Below are 14,260 nucleotides of genomic sequence, written 5' to 3'. Positions count from 1 at the left end.
TTATCTCAAGTCTTCTTGTACTGGTTGCTTTTGGACCCTCTTTGTAACGTGAATAGAAATAAGATGTTATTCCTGAAGTACGCCTATTTCTGACTATTGAAAATTTTAGCTGTCTCAGGCACAGCCAAATCCAGGCCAACCCGGACCCTCCAGCCGCCTGTTGCCTAGTAACGACGGCCCTGGCCCCGCCCCGCGCCCTGGCCCCGCCCCACGCCCTGGTCCCCGCCCCGCGCCCTGGCGCGCGATCTCACAGCCTCCCTCCAGGTCCCGCCCCCGCGGCGCACAGTGGTGACGTACAGAGTCCGAGACACTTCCGGCGCGCTCGGCCGCCGGCCCCGTTAACCGGCTCCGTGGGTCCCGGGCGCCATGGCTTCTGTGGGGGTGTCTGTCGGCCGGCAGGCCGAGGATGCGCTGCAGCCACCCGCAGAGCCGCCGCTGCCCGAGACGAAGCCGCTGCCGCCTCCGCAGCCGCCGCCGCCGGTCTCCGCGCCGCAGCCGCAACCGCCGCCGAGGCCTCCGTCACCGGCCGGCGTGAAGGCGGAGGAGAACTGCTCCTTCCTCCCACTGGTTCACAACATCATCAAATGGTAAGGCTCGAGGGGGGTCAGCCCGCAAGACCCCCGCTGCCAGTCACGTTTCCGAGCTCCGGGGGCGCCCCGCGGTACAAAGGAGGAGGCCGACCCGGAGGGGAGCGGCCTCGCCGAGACCACCCCCAGTCGTCCCAAGAGTTCAGCAGACTCTGGCCCTGGGAGTTGCCAGGCCCCGTGCTGGCAGGCCCCGCTACGGTCAGACCACTCGTGTGCAGCCTGGTGGCCTGAAGCCAATCAGGCTTCTCTGAGCCTGTCTTCTCACCTGTCATTAGGGGTATAGTACTCACTTCGGCGTCTTTCCCAACAGATCCAACAGATGTGTATCATATTACGTGTGTGGCACACTGCTAAGTGCTGTGGGGTGTACAGGTGAAAGGGCAGACTTTTCACCCCCACGTTGGTAACCAGTTAGAAGGGAAAACGTCGTGAGAGAGAATAACCCATAATGCAAAGAGATTATAGGGGTGATGATGGGAACATTACAGGAAACGGGTGCTGGCCGTCTGCTAGCGCTTACGGTGCCGTAACATGGTGTCACGGGGTGATTGTCTCCTTTTGGCCAGTCTTCAGGTTACCTAACTTTTCAAACTGACCCTTAGAAGAAACACACACACACACACACACACACACACACACACACACACCCAAAATCTTCGCAATCCCCACATTTGCCCAAATTATTTTTTTACCGTTATTTATGATAAACAAAGTGTAAACCCCTGGGCTTAAAATTTTTATTCAGCCATTAAAAACCAAAACAAAGTAAATTACAACAAAGTTACTTTTACAGTAACATTCAGGTGAACATCAGTTGTGGTCCTGGATGTTTTACTGAAATGGAATTGCTACTCACAACATGAAAATATTGTTACTGGCCCAGCTTGTTTGTTTGCTTTTGTGGTACGCGGGCCTCTCACTGTTGTGGCCTCTCCCGTTGTGGAGCACAGGCTCCAGACGCGCAGGCTCAGCGGCCATGGCTCACGGGCCCAGCCGCTTCGAGGCACGTGGGATCTTCCCGGACCGGGGCACGAACCCACGTCCCCTGCATCGACAGGCGGACTCTCAACCACTGCACCACCAGGGAAGCCCTCAGCTGGGTTTTGCTTTTTTTATTTTTTGGTTGGGTTGGGTCTTCGTTGCTGCACGCGGGCTTTCTGTAGTTGCTGTGAGCGGGGGCCACTCTTCGTTGTGGTGCGTAGGCTTCTTATTGCAGTGGCTTCTCGTTGCAGAGCACGGGCTTCTAGGCACGCAGGCTTCAGTAGTTGTGGCACGCGGGCTCAGTAGTTGTGGCGCATGGGCCTAGTTGCTCCACGGCATGTGGGATCTTCCTGGACCAGGGATTGAACCCGTGTTCCCTGCATTGGCAGGTGGATTATTAACCACTGCGTCATCAGGGAAGTCCCTCCACCGCTTTTTAAACAGCTGCAAAGCATTTGTTCTCACAGTAGACCTTGACTTCATCTGGCTTCACTTGGTGCGAACATACTGTTTATCGAGTAAGGCAGACCGGTCTGTCCTCATGAGCCTGTGATCATCAAGTAGCACTTCTAGGCTGCAGTGATATAGCAAACACAAACGCAAATGCAGACCCTGCAATCCCAGGGCAGTGCTTGATTATAAAAGCGTTATCCAGATCAACCCAAATATACTTATTCTGGTTTTAGGGAAAATATGGAAAAATGAAAATACATGGTGTATATTCTTGCACGCTGATAGAGCAGTTGGGTTGGGCTGGACTCAGAGATCGAGAAGTAACGTACACGAGAGAGAACATGGGCTTTGAAGTCAGATAGCCTTGAATTCGGGTCTGCCCGCTGACGCTTGCTTGCCTTGTAATCTTAGTAAATACGTAGCCTTTCTAGACCTTAATTTTTTTATCTCTAATATGTGAATAATAATAATAATGAACTTCAAATGGTGGGTTCAAATGATAGCTTTATGATGTACTGACCTTGGTGAAGCAGCTGCTCTGAGCCTCTTTTTCTCTTGTGAACGGGGACTAGTGATACTTAAGTCATAAGGTTGTTGTGAGGAGTCTCAAGAGCATCCTCCTGTGAAAGGTGGCGGGTTGGCCACATGTGTTTGTTCCCTCTGAAAGCACAGTGAAGACTGGTTTTAAAGCATAAAACCGAAGAGGACGGGAGAGGAGATGATTGCCACAAAGCGATGGCCAAGGGCCAGTCCACCTCCCAGTGCCAGGAGCAGCCCGGAGCAGCTGCCTTTGGCCGTGGCCCCCTCCAAATCCCAGGAGATGGCACAGCCAGGGACCCCTGGTGAAGGGGGACTTAGAGCAGGAGGATTACCTGAAAGGCCATTTGGACATGGACCCCCTCAGTCCGCTCCCCGATGCAAGCACACAGTGACGACCCTTCCACCTCAGCAGACAAGTAAAGGCGCACACTTTCCCAAGGTTGTTTTTAGGAAAGAGTCAGCTGGAGAGTGTCTGGACTGGGGGACACCAGGCGCACTGCAGGACCTGAGGGAAGGGAGCCGTCCTGAGGAGAGGGCTGAGAGCAAGTCCACAGACTGGGTGTTGAGACCCAGCCCCCGCCTTCACCACCCCCACCCCCACCCCCGGCTTCTAGACTGGCAGCCAAAGAAAACAGACTCTCCCGGGTGTCCGATCCCGACACACAACCCCAGAGACATTGAACTTAGTTCATTGTAAGAAAGTAGATCTTCACTCATACTCAAGAGTTTCCACTCAGCCTTTTAGTGTTTCACTGTTTGGGTTTTTAGTATTCTTCAGTATTTATTTATACCCCATTTTTTTACTAAGGGATATAAAACAGTTATATTTTCTGTTGCCTTCAGCTTCCCCCTCCCCATCTGATCCAAATTGTAATAATCAGCATTTTCCTTATTGTAAGGTTACATCTTTTTCTTCCTTCACTCAGCATGGTGGAAGCAGTTTATTATACATGTAACCCAAATAGTGTTTACTCTTAAATCTTAAATATGTGGTTGGACAGCCAAAGCCACTAAGCATGAGAAGAAAACCCCAAGTAGGGGCTTCCCTGGTGGCGCAGTGGTTGAGAGTCTGCCTGCCGATGCAGGGGACACGGGTTCGTGCCCCGGTCCGGGAGGATCCCACATGCCGCGGAACGGCTGGTCCCGTGAGCCGTGGCCGCTGAGCCTGCGCATCCGGAACCTGTGCTCCGCAACGGGAGAGGCCACAACAGTGAGAGGCCCGCGTACCGCAAAAAAAAAAAAAGAAAGAAAGAAAACCCCAAGTAAAAAGGACGGGACTGAGCAGCAGAGTGGAAATCCAATGCGCACAGAGAGAAGGGAGGTGCTGTGAGCCTGAGGAAAGGCTGGGATCTGATTTTAAACACTGTGTCTCGGCATTTGTTTGAGCTGCTAGGCTACTGAGGGTCAGGGCAGTGAGGGGGAGGAGGCCTCGTGGAGCCTGGAAGGGTCAGAAGGCTTGTTGGGGGAGATGCCAGCTGCATGTCTAGAAGTATGAAAGGGAGGGGAGGTGGGTGGGGTAGGACAGGCTGCCGAGAAACATCCCTGACCCGTGGGGGGTCCGCGGTTGGTTTGGTGGAGCTGGAGCATAAATCCAATGTAGGGAGGGAGTCGTGGTTGTCAGGCTGGTCTCACTTAGTGGAATTACCCGTCACCACGGGTACTTAAACTTTTGCAGGTCCCCCCGGGCGTGTTGGACGTGGCAGAGGAGGGTTGGGGGCCTCACGCTGGGTCGGCCTTCACCTTCACTTGGGGTGCGAGGCTGGAGCTGGCCCAGGGGTCATCGAGGCCGGTCAGCAGGACCCCAAGCCCGCAGGGCCTCTTCCCACACATGTGCCGGTTCCAGTCCGCCCAGCACCCGCCAGCCGCGGCCTGGCCTTGGGTCCTGATGGCCAGGAGGTGACCCCACGACTCACCTGCAGCAGCTCTGCCCTTCCTTGTCTTCTTCTTTGCTGAATCCGAGTGAAAAGGCCAAGTGCCCAGATAGGGATTGTTGGTAGGCTGTTTGAAGGAATTCTCTCTTGGGAGGAGAGCACGGAGCCCAGGAGGTCGGAGACTGTTTGTGGGTGGTCCTGAGGTTATGCGTACACACACACGCACACAAACACACAGAGTGTGAACTTGTCTGGGAGCCGAGGAGCCATCTGAAGTTTTTGAGCTCAGGCCTGGGTTTTGTAGAGCTAGATGGGACAGAGGGTTTTAGAAGGGGGAAAGGACTGGGTCCACAGGAATAGTGGGAAGAGGTGCAGGGGTGCCCTGAGGGGGATGGCAGGTGGAGTGGCTGGGGGGGCGGGGGGCGGTGGGGCACACGGCACACAGGGGTGTAGGTGTGGGATGTCATCGCCGTTTGGATTGCAGGCGATCAGTTGCAAACACGCGCATACCTATCAACAGCCAAGTCATCTAGCCGTATAATCGTGTACATCTTAGCACGGACAGACACCCAGGGTGCATTCTACATGAAGAAAGCGAGAATCAGAACCGTGTGTGGAGTGTGGCCACATTTGTCAAAACAAACTGAAAAGTATGTGTGTGTTTGTGTGCTACTGACTATCTTGAAGAGATATTAAACAATACGCACCACGTGTTAACAGAGCTTACCTGGGACAAGGGATTAGAGGGACTTCCCTTTTGTAAGCCTTGGTTGTCTGTCATTAAACATTCTTTTGCCTCAAGCCCTGTAACTGTCGTAACTTAAAGGCCCTACTATTTTAGAAAGATGCCAGCCACTGACGTTAGTGTGGGGAGAAGACTGGTCCCAGGGCCGGTCGGCGAGGAGGACATTGGGGGTGTGGGGACATGGGGCCAAGGGGGTCGGAGGTTTTGAGGAGGGAGAAATAGTTTCCCATTTCTTTCCCGAGTCGGATGCCACCAAGAGATCAAAGAAATGCCTCTCGGATTTGGGAGGACGTGACTTCAGTGACCTGGTGGTTCCTTCTGCTTCTGAGTCACCAGTGGACACACCTGCCCAGCTGACGCCAGTTTGCACCTGCAAGTGAAGCATCGTTCTTAGGCTTACCCGCTAGAACTGTGTGGTGTGCCCGAGCCCGTGTCTCCCACCGGGCGCCGCCACGCATCACCCGGGCCCGCCCAGAGGACCGGCAGGAAGTGGCCCGTCACTCGAGCCACGCGGTGGTGTCCTGAGCGCCCTCACCTTGCCCTGGTTTGTGGATTTTGTGCTTCTCCACCCAGCCTGGTCTCCTTTGTTTCCTTCTGAGTCAGGTGCCGACCAGCACTGGCCACAGAGGCGGGCCCCCTGGAGCTCCCGCTTGCTCCCTGGTACCCAGGCCATCTCTTCTCTTGGCTGGAGTCAGGGTCCCGCTGCCTCCGCCTCAGGCAGCCTGAGAAGCTTGCGCAGCCGCCTCCCAGCTCAGCTTCCCTCCGGGTGGGCTTTATAAATGGCTCCTAATTTCCTCCCCTCCCTTTTTTTTTTTTTTTGCATTTTTTTATTGAAGTCTAGTTGATTTACAATGTTGTGTTGATTTCTGCTGTACAGCAGTGATTCAGTTACACATATATGTACATTTTTTTAATATTCTTTTCCATTATGGTTTATCATAGGATACTGGATATAGTTCTCTGTATTATACAGTAGGACCCTGTTATTTACCTAATTTTTATTTTATATATTTTTGTTTGTTTTTACCTTGTCCTTTGAGACTTGTGTGATGTAAATCAGTTTTCTTAAAACTATATTTTAATTTCAAAACTCCCTTGGGACTTAAATTCGTAACGATGTGTTAGCACATATGCCATCCAAGTGGAATGATTTCAGAAGCCCAAGTGGTGTCTGTCCAGGGTTGTAGATCTGAGCTGAGACATAAAAGAATTAGAATATAAGGTGCTCCCTCGAAGCTGGGGTAAGGTGTACCACTGATGGTGTGTGCAAATTGAGGGCCTCAGATGGCAAGAGGAAATGTTTGGTTGGCCATTCATTCCCTAGAATAAACTATTGATTCTCCAAATCTTGCTTCCAAGTTCAAGCTATTGATAAATAGTGAGCAGGCCTGGTGCATCTCATTTGTCAGGAATGAGCTGTAACCGGCGGATCGCCAGGAAAGATGGATATTCTGTCTGCGTAAGCAGAGAAATGATTAATAAGAAACATGAACTGGCACCATCTGGGTTGAAATTTCCCATCAGGGATGAACGTTTATTAAAAAAAATAAACGATCATTGACAGTTTTCCCCTCTCACGCTACTCAGTGGGTGACTTTGAAAACAGCCTGTGAATCAGCTTTTAGATTCTAGTCTCAACTGCCTTGTTTTCAAAAGCTCATCCATCCATCTACTAACTTTTAAAAAATTTATAGGAGCAACTGACAGGCCGTTTCTTTGATCGTAGGTGAAGGTTTTTGTTCTTGTTGTTTGCTTTTAATTTAGTCATGACAGGGAGCATGGATCTCTGGGCAGCTAGTAATAGCTGTGAGGTGAAGAGTACGATCCTGCCTTTAAAATGAGCGTGACCGGAAGGCGAGGAATTTACACGAGTGTGGTGGGAGAGGATGGGTACCTGCTGAAAATTTTCCAGTAGCTTGTAACTAGTTTAAAATTTATGAATAGCTCTGTGGAAATTAGGATGTAAACAGGTTCAAGCATCTGAACATCAGCTAAAATTATCTTTTGCTCGTTGATAGTCTCCTGATTGGCCTGGAATGTCTCAAATTAGAAATGTGGTATTTCAGCAAGTGTTACTTGCCGTTTGTTACATGACATTGGTAAGAGTTTTTCATTCATTCAGCAGACACTTAGGAACTTATTTGCCAGGCGTCCACTCTTTCAGCAAATGTTGCCTCAGTGTGTGCAGCGCCCATGGCCCGGGCTGGGGAAGCAGCTCTGCGGGAGGGCTCAGCGTCCGGCGGGCACCTGCTGGGGGCTGGGGTGCCGCCTGCACTACGGCTGCACAGGCAAGAACCCGCCCCGTCCCCCGGGCGCACAGCCCAGCCCAGCCCAGCCCAGCCGGGGACACAGGCGACAGGCGTTCTGACGTGGGGATGCGAGGATGGAGCTGTCTGGGCTGATGGTGCTAACACCTGCCCTCTGCCTCCGCAGCATGGACAAGGACAGCCCTGATGTCCAGCAGGACCTGAACGCCCTCAGGACCAAGTTCCAGGAGATGCGCAAGGTGGTCGGCGCCATGCCTGGCATCCACCTGAGCCCCGAGCGGCAGCAGCAGCAGCTGCACCGCCTCCGCGAGCAGGTCCGGACCAAGAACGAGCTCCTGCAGAAGTACAAGAGCCTGTGCATGTTCGAGATCCCCAAGGAGTAGATGAGCTGGCCTCCGGGACGAGGCGGGCACGGGCCTCCTGTCTTCCAGCCCTGGGGAGGGGGTCTCTGGTACTGCCTGCTTAGCTGAACGTGGCCCTGACTGCGGAGCGGTGTGCGTGCTGGCCTCCCTGGGCGTCCTTGTGTACTGTCCCCACGGTCCAGATGCATAATGACTGTGTGCATGCCGCCGGATGGAGGAGGGCTCCTGAGGCCGGAGGGGCGGGGCCGCGGCACGGCCTTCAGGCTGGGCTGGCAGATCCCGGGGAAGGGAGGCGGCTGCCCTCTGCCCCTCCCCTCCGCTCCCGGCCCAGGTGGTGGGTATCCAGGTAGCCAGTGTTGAGTGAGCAGCAGGGTGCGTGGAGTCCACTGGACAGTTAGGCCTGCACTCACATGGCGAGGGTTTAGGATAGAAAAAGGCCTTGGGAGAACGGCACGGTTCCTAAAGACTTGAGGGTGGCTTTTTGCTCTGGAATATTTGTTTCCTTCTGTGTTTGAGGGGTGGGTGTCACCATCCGTGGGCTGCCCACCCAGGGCCCTGCCGGCAGCCCCGCCTCCAGGTTTCTGCCTCCTACGTGTGGGTGGGTGGCAGAGGCTCTTGCTCCTCTGTCCCTTGTCACCTTCAGGCAGCTCGTTTAGCCACTTCATGCCCAAGAATGGCCAGACCGCCTCAGGCCACGTGGTCTCCAGGTGAACAGACCCCTTCCAGCTTCTCAGAGTCCTGTTCCTGGTTTAGCGCGGCTTCCCCTCTGGCCTCACTGCGCGCAAACAGGCGGCCATGATGTGCTTTCCGCTCAGAGCCCCTCGGGGTGGGGAGAACTCACCTGGCAGTCGTGCGGCCAAGGCCTGGTTCATAGATGCTTATAAACACCTTTGTTTCACCTAGACGGACGTTGTGTTAGTGTGACCAGACTGAGGTAAGAGCATCTCTTTCCTTCGCCTCTGAAGGATGCGGGACAAACGGGCTCATAACCTGTGCTGACCGAGTCGGGGGCTTAACAGCTGCCTGCCAGTTGGCAGGAATGTAGGTTGAAGATGTTTTGAGCAGGGGTTCTGTCCATGTCAGGCGTGCAGGGGGGTGTCAGGTTTCAGCGGCCTTGCCCAGAGACGCAGGCTCTGAATTTAAGTGGGTGTCACCTGTTAGTCCAGCTCTACCATGGGGATGTTATCAACTGAATCAGTTATTTTCTTGACGTTTCAGAGTAGTGTGTGGGCCGGTTTTAAGGCTCCGACCAAATACTGTGGGACACGAAGCTCAGAAACACCAGGCGGCCGGGCTCTCCCGGAAGGCTGCGGCGGACACGGGCTCCTCATGGGCCTCTCCTGTGCTCCAGAGTTGTGACTTGTGGCACTTTTCAAGCGTGTGATTAAAAGAACTTGTGCTCTGCTGTCAGGACGTCTTGGGTTTGTACTGAGAAATTCACAGTAGGACCTCCCCTTTGGATAGTGGAGAGGAAAACCTCTGCTTTGCTCGGAGGAGACAGAAGGAACTGTGGGCACCTCCACTCTGTGCCCCCGCGCCAGCCCCCAGCACACATGGCCACATCAGCTAGACCAACGTGAACATGGGCTGACCCTCCCGGGAGTGGCATCCATCCCCAGGGTGCAGCTGGCCCGGGGGCCCCCGGGGCTGCCATTCCTCCTCTCAGAGGTGGGTTGGGCCCTGGTGGGGGGCAGTCCCCCAGAACGGTTGAAAGCCCTCCCCGGGACAGCATTGACACCTCACTTGGATGCCTGTTGGTGGGCACCATGTAAGACGTTGCCCGTGGCCCTCACAGCAACCCCAAGCAGAGGCGTCTGCTCTCTATTTCACGGGCGGAGAATTTGGGGCATGGCAGGCGTCACTTGCCCCAGGCGTGCACAGTTACTAGTGGCGGAGAGAGCTGGGTCCCGAGTTGGGACTGGGTGCCCTCAACTGCTGGGAGAGGGGGTGCTGGACCCCACGTGGGTGGCGAGCGCTTCCTGGAGCCGGAGGGGCCGGGGCCGCTCATTGTGACTGGATCCGGGTGGCTACGTGGCAGAGCCTGAAGCCGACTCAGGATGAGGGTCCTGCACAGAAGAGGGCCCGAGGGACCCCTTGAACCGTCTGCGGGTTCCAGGTTTGGTGACGCTTTGTTGCCCTGGGCCTGTGCTGAGTATAGGACGGCGCCGGCCGGTCCCGGAGGCCCTTGGGGCTGGGCTAGTGGGCAACCTAGGCAGGTAAACAGCTGGAAAGGTGCATCTCTAGGAAGGACGCTGAAGTGCTTTGTTTTTGTCCTGGCGTTCTGAGGAGTGGCTCCCCGAGCGGAAAGGCATCCAGTCAGCTGGAGCTTTTGTGGAGCCTTTTCTCCCAGGAGGGCTGGAGCTGTGTTCAGAAAGCCAGGATTATTTTCCAGCTCTGGGGAAGGGGAGTCTAATTCCACAGAAGTAGAAACCCGCCTCTCCCTTCTCACCCTTCCCCCTTCCCCCTATTTCTAAAAGCAGAGGAAGCATGGTTTTCCATTTTAAGTTATTTTATTTTACATTAAAAAACCAGTAACAAGACTGACTTCAAAGGTAAGGTTTTGTTCACGTCAGGTGGTGACACCAGAACTACCATCCAGTGCGAGTTCTCTGTTTCGCTTTGTGCAGTTGCGCACACATGTAAACAAGGCACTCCCTAGACCGGACCCCGCCCTCAGTTTCAGGCCAGCTGTCATGGCAACCCCCAATCACAGATAATGCCCCGTTTTGTCCTGGCCCTCCAGCTGGCAGGACCCATTTCTGAAAGCCCAGTGGTGGCTGATTAACTCCCATTCCCACCCCCATTCTTAGGTCTTTGTGAGAAACAAGGCAAATTCAACCTCTGCTGGGCGGGTGGGGCTAGCGGGCGCCTACGGGGGATCGGACGTGGGGGGAGCCCGGGCTCAGCTAGCTCTCTTTCCTTCCGGAGCAGATAATGGTCCCTTCTCGGTTTCTTTGAGTCTCCCCAGTGAACAGGCTGGAGTGCTGGGAAGGAAGACGCCCGTCCGCGCGCGCCCGCACGCGGCTCGGGACGCACGGCCCGGACACTTGACTCTTGGACAAGAGGGTCTTCTGAGGCTCTGCGTCCGCGCGGGGCGGGAGTTCCTAGCTGATAACGCAGCGTTCCTTGTCCTTGGTCTGGCCGCCGCCGCTGGCCTTCTCGCGGATGTACATGAGATCGCTGTGCACGCTCGGCCTGCGCGCCCAGGGCGCCAAGATGCCGAAGGCGTCGTCCTGGTCGCCGCCCGCTCGCCGCAGCCTCTTGCCCCGCAGCGCCTTCTTGTGCAGCGCCTCGCAGTGCTGCGCCGATACCCGGCGGTGCAGGTCCGGGCTCATCTCGCGCGGCAGGTTGGCCATGGCGAAGAGCGCGTGGAACATCTGGTCCAGGCGGCTGTTCCTCTTGGCCGAGATCTCGAAGTAGGCGCAGCGCTGGGGGTCGGCGCCCACCAGCTGCTCGATCTCGCGCTGCTCCACCTCGCGGTAGAAGTCCCGGTCCCCTTTGTTGCCACAGATGACCAGGGGCACGTCCACGTTCTCCTTGGTTTTGTTCTTGAGGCAAGATTTGGTGTCGAGGATCTGCCGCTTGAGCCTCTGCACCTCCTCGAAGGAGTCGCGGTTGTCCAGGCTGAACACCAGGATGAACACGTCTCCTACGGGGAGCAGAAAAGGAGAGGGTGAGGGCAGCCGCCAGGGGACAACTTAAGCGGGCTGACTTCGGGGCCTCCCGACGCCGGGGCTCCGGCCGCCGCGAGGGTCGCGCCGAACTCTCCGCGGCCGCGCCTCCAACCCAGGCCTCCAACCCAGGCGTCCGGGGACGAGGGGTCCCCGGCACTGCGGCGGCGCGCTCCCTCCCCTGCCCGCTGCCCGGCCGTCCCGGCTCACCAGTGAGGATGGAGAGGCGCCGCATGGCGGGGAAAGGGTGGTTGCCGGACGTGTCGAGGATGTCGAGCTGGTAGATCTCGCCGCGGATGCAGTAAAACTTGCGGTGGAAGTCCTCGATGGTGGGCGTGTAGGCGTCCTCGAAGCGGCCAGTGAGGAAGCGCGACACGATGGCCGTCTTGCCCACCTTGGACGAGCCAAGGACCACCATGCGGTAGCAGTTCTTGGCCGGGATACTCAGTTCCGAGTCGCTCTGGCACATCTTCTTGATCATCGCGGCCAATTTCATTGAGCAGAGGGACCGCGGGGGCGGGCGCGGGGCCGCGAGACGAGCCGACTGTGGCTGGGGGAACGGGTCAGAGCGGCGCGGCTCGAGCTCGGGACGAAACCTCTGCCTCTCAGCGCCCGGCGACTGCCCTTATATGCAGCCCGCGTGGCCGCCCCGCCCCGCGCCCGCCCAGCCTCTGCGCGTCACGGTGCGCACGCTCGCGGGCCCCACCGCGCGCTCCCTCCACCTCCGCGGGCCGCTGCCCGTTCCCGCCCGCGGGGCTCGGGAAGGAAACGGTACAGGGTCTGCCTGCGGCTACGGGCGCGCGGACCCTTCGCTTCTCCGCTGCGCGGGGCTCAGCGGCCCTAAGGGCGTCGGGGACACAGTCCCGGCTGTGCCTCTGGCCTGGGGCAAAGAACCCCCCACTCCCCTGCCACCGCAGCACTCACACGCGCACACACTCACTTTCTTTGGGACGCAGCTTCGCCAGAGAATAACGACACTGGGCAGCGTGATGGCATGTGCTTGCCTGGTGCTAGGCACCGCGTCCGGGCTCCGCCCATCTTCTCGCCAGCTCTGCGAACTGGCCCAGCGTAGGCCCCTTCGCGTCCCAGGCGGGTTTTGCTCCCGGGCGGCCGTGCCAGCGCGAGGTGGGCGCCTCGCGCTCCGGCCGCCAGAGTGCAGCAGAGGCCCCGCCGCCGGAACGGGGAGCCGTGAGCGCCACGCTCAGGGCTGGAGTCAGCGCAGCCAGAGCGTCCCGACCCCGCGTTCTACTGCAGGCTCAGCTCCTTTCTCCCAACCAAAGATCCCCTGGATCCTGGCAGGGGTTTTCAGCCAGAGGCTGTCCCGTCATCTTCCTGTCGGAGACTGGAAGGACCAGAGGTTTGCGCTTAGTCTGAGGCCAATGTCCCCTCCCCTCCCCATAGCATTTTGTGCCTCTGGAGTCCCGTGGGCCAACATTCCCATTTTTATAGTTGGGGGAGCTGGTCTCGAAGCCAGAGTGAGCCTGAATGCTGTGTGGGCATCACAGCAGTCTCCGGCCTTCTCTGGACCTCGGGTTCCTCTTCTGGAAGATGGCGGTCTGGCTCTGACTGGCTGAGAACTTGCGAACAGTGTAGGGGCAGGACCTAGTAATAACAACAATAGCAAATGACCCACGAGGCTGCAGGACAAGCCGGGGGGCGGGGGCAGCAGGTAGATCAGTAACCAGGAGTGGGCTGCTGCCGAAAGGCTGGGGAAGAGGCTGCCGGAGCTGGCCAGCTCTGGCCTGGAGCTCATGGAAAAGCCATCGCTCCCCGTGGTGACAGGCGAGGCACTCTGATTTGGGAGAAAGCCAGGGCTGTTAGCTGTTGCCACCCACCCATCCACGCATCCACGCAGGTCGGAGCTGTGGGCAATGCTGGGGTGCCAGCCCGCACCCCTAGCTGTTTACACAGGGCCTCTAGACTCTCATGGGCTTCTCGGCCAGCCCTCTATGACGAGGATTCCAGCAGAATCTCACACCCTCTGCAGGGGGGCCAGGAGAGTGTTTATTCCACGTATTCCATGCCAGGCATTGTTCTTAAGTCCTTCCTCGTGGCACCCGTGAGGGGTGGGAACTATTACTCTCTCCATTTTACAGGTAGAGAAACTGAGGCAAGGGAAGTGACTTGCCCAGGGCCCACAGCTAGTAACTGCAGGGTCCAGGGTTTGAACACAGCTCTCCCTGGGGTGGTCAGTGGGCCAGGACCCAGCCTAGGGTCAGAGCCTCCCTCCCCCGACCCCAGGTCCGGCCCCTTCCAGCTGGTGACAGTGGTGGGTACTGAGCCCAGCCTGGGTTCTCAACCTTCGATTCCTGGCACCTGGGCCCATCCCCACCCACAGATGCCGGGTTCTAAGACTTGTTCTCCCAGGTCAGCCAAGTTCATTAGGCCCTGAGCACACCTGTCGTTCTTTCCCCAAAGTGTGCCCCCTCCCTCCCACCATTGCATTAGTTCTAGGTTGTCCAGGTTTACGATGTTACCAGTGATCTCTCTTCCTATGCTTGAGCGCCTGCCTGTATCATTTCCTTGCAATGAAGCGATTTTCCAGCTCAGAGTGGAATGGGGAACCCAAACGTTGGGGGTGGGCTGGGGTCGGACAGCTGGACCCCAAGGCAGGAAGTGTCCACCACAGCCTGGTCTGCTGGCACAGAGTGGTTTAGAAGGTTCTTGAAAGCCGTATTGAGGAGTGCCGGGCAGGCCACGTCAGGGGGCGTGTGGATGGATGCTGTGCTGAGCGCCAGCCTGCCGCCCGAGCCCACCCCCAGCAGCTCCTCGCCCAGAGGGTC

General features: G+C 56.9%; 2 protein-coding genes across 3 annotated transcripts; one reads left to right on the top strand and one right to left on the bottom strand.

Moving 5' to 3' along the window:
- The first annotated feature begins 300 nt into the window (after positions 1-300).
- Positions 301-9,216, top strand: MED9 (mediator complex subunit 9). Of its 2 annotated transcripts, none has more exons than XM_027131294.1 (2): positions 301-587; positions 4,237-6,060. In XM_027131294.1, the coding sequence occupies exons 1-2, from the start codon at positions 367-369 to the stop codon at positions 4,445-4,447; spliced, it is 432 nt and encodes a 143-aa protein (XP_026987095.1). In that variant the 5' UTR covers positions 301-366; the 3' UTR covers positions 4,448-6,060. The 2 variants fall into 2 exon arrangements, with proteins under 2 accessions (XP_026987095.1, XP_026987094.1); XM_027131293.1 differs by lacking the exon at positions 4,237-6,060 and adding an exon at positions 7,611-9,216 and having other exon boundaries at positions 303-587.
- Positions 9,217-10,303: 1,087 nt separating this feature from the next.
- Positions 10,304-12,519, bottom strand: RASD1 (ras related dexamethasone induced 1). The gene is made up of 3 exons (XM_027131289.1): positions 12,418-12,519; positions 11,688-12,027; positions 10,304-11,455 (listed from the first exon to the last, which is right to left on the bottom strand). The coding sequence occupies exons 2-3, from the start codon at positions 11,971-11,973 to the stop codon at positions 10,911-10,913; spliced, it is 831 nt and encodes a 276-aa protein (XP_026987090.1). The 5' UTR covers positions 11,974-12,027; positions 12,418-12,519; the 3' UTR covers positions 10,304-10,910.
- Between the last annotated feature and the right edge of the window lie 1,741 nt (positions 12,520-14,260).

The sequence above is a fragment of the Aethalodelphis obliquidens genome, unplaced genomic scaffold, assembly GCF_003676395.1.
Source record: "Aethalodelphis obliquidens isolate GAN/ISIS:26980383/991018 unplaced genomic scaffold, ASM367639v1 scaffold38, whole genome shotgun sequence".
Classification (NCBI taxonomy): Eukaryota; Metazoa; Chordata; class Mammalia; order Artiodactyla; family Delphinidae; genus Aethalodelphis; species Aethalodelphis obliquidens.
The sequence above is the reverse complement of the archived record's forward strand: the minus strand, read 5'-3'. Positions and strand labels throughout refer to the sequence as shown.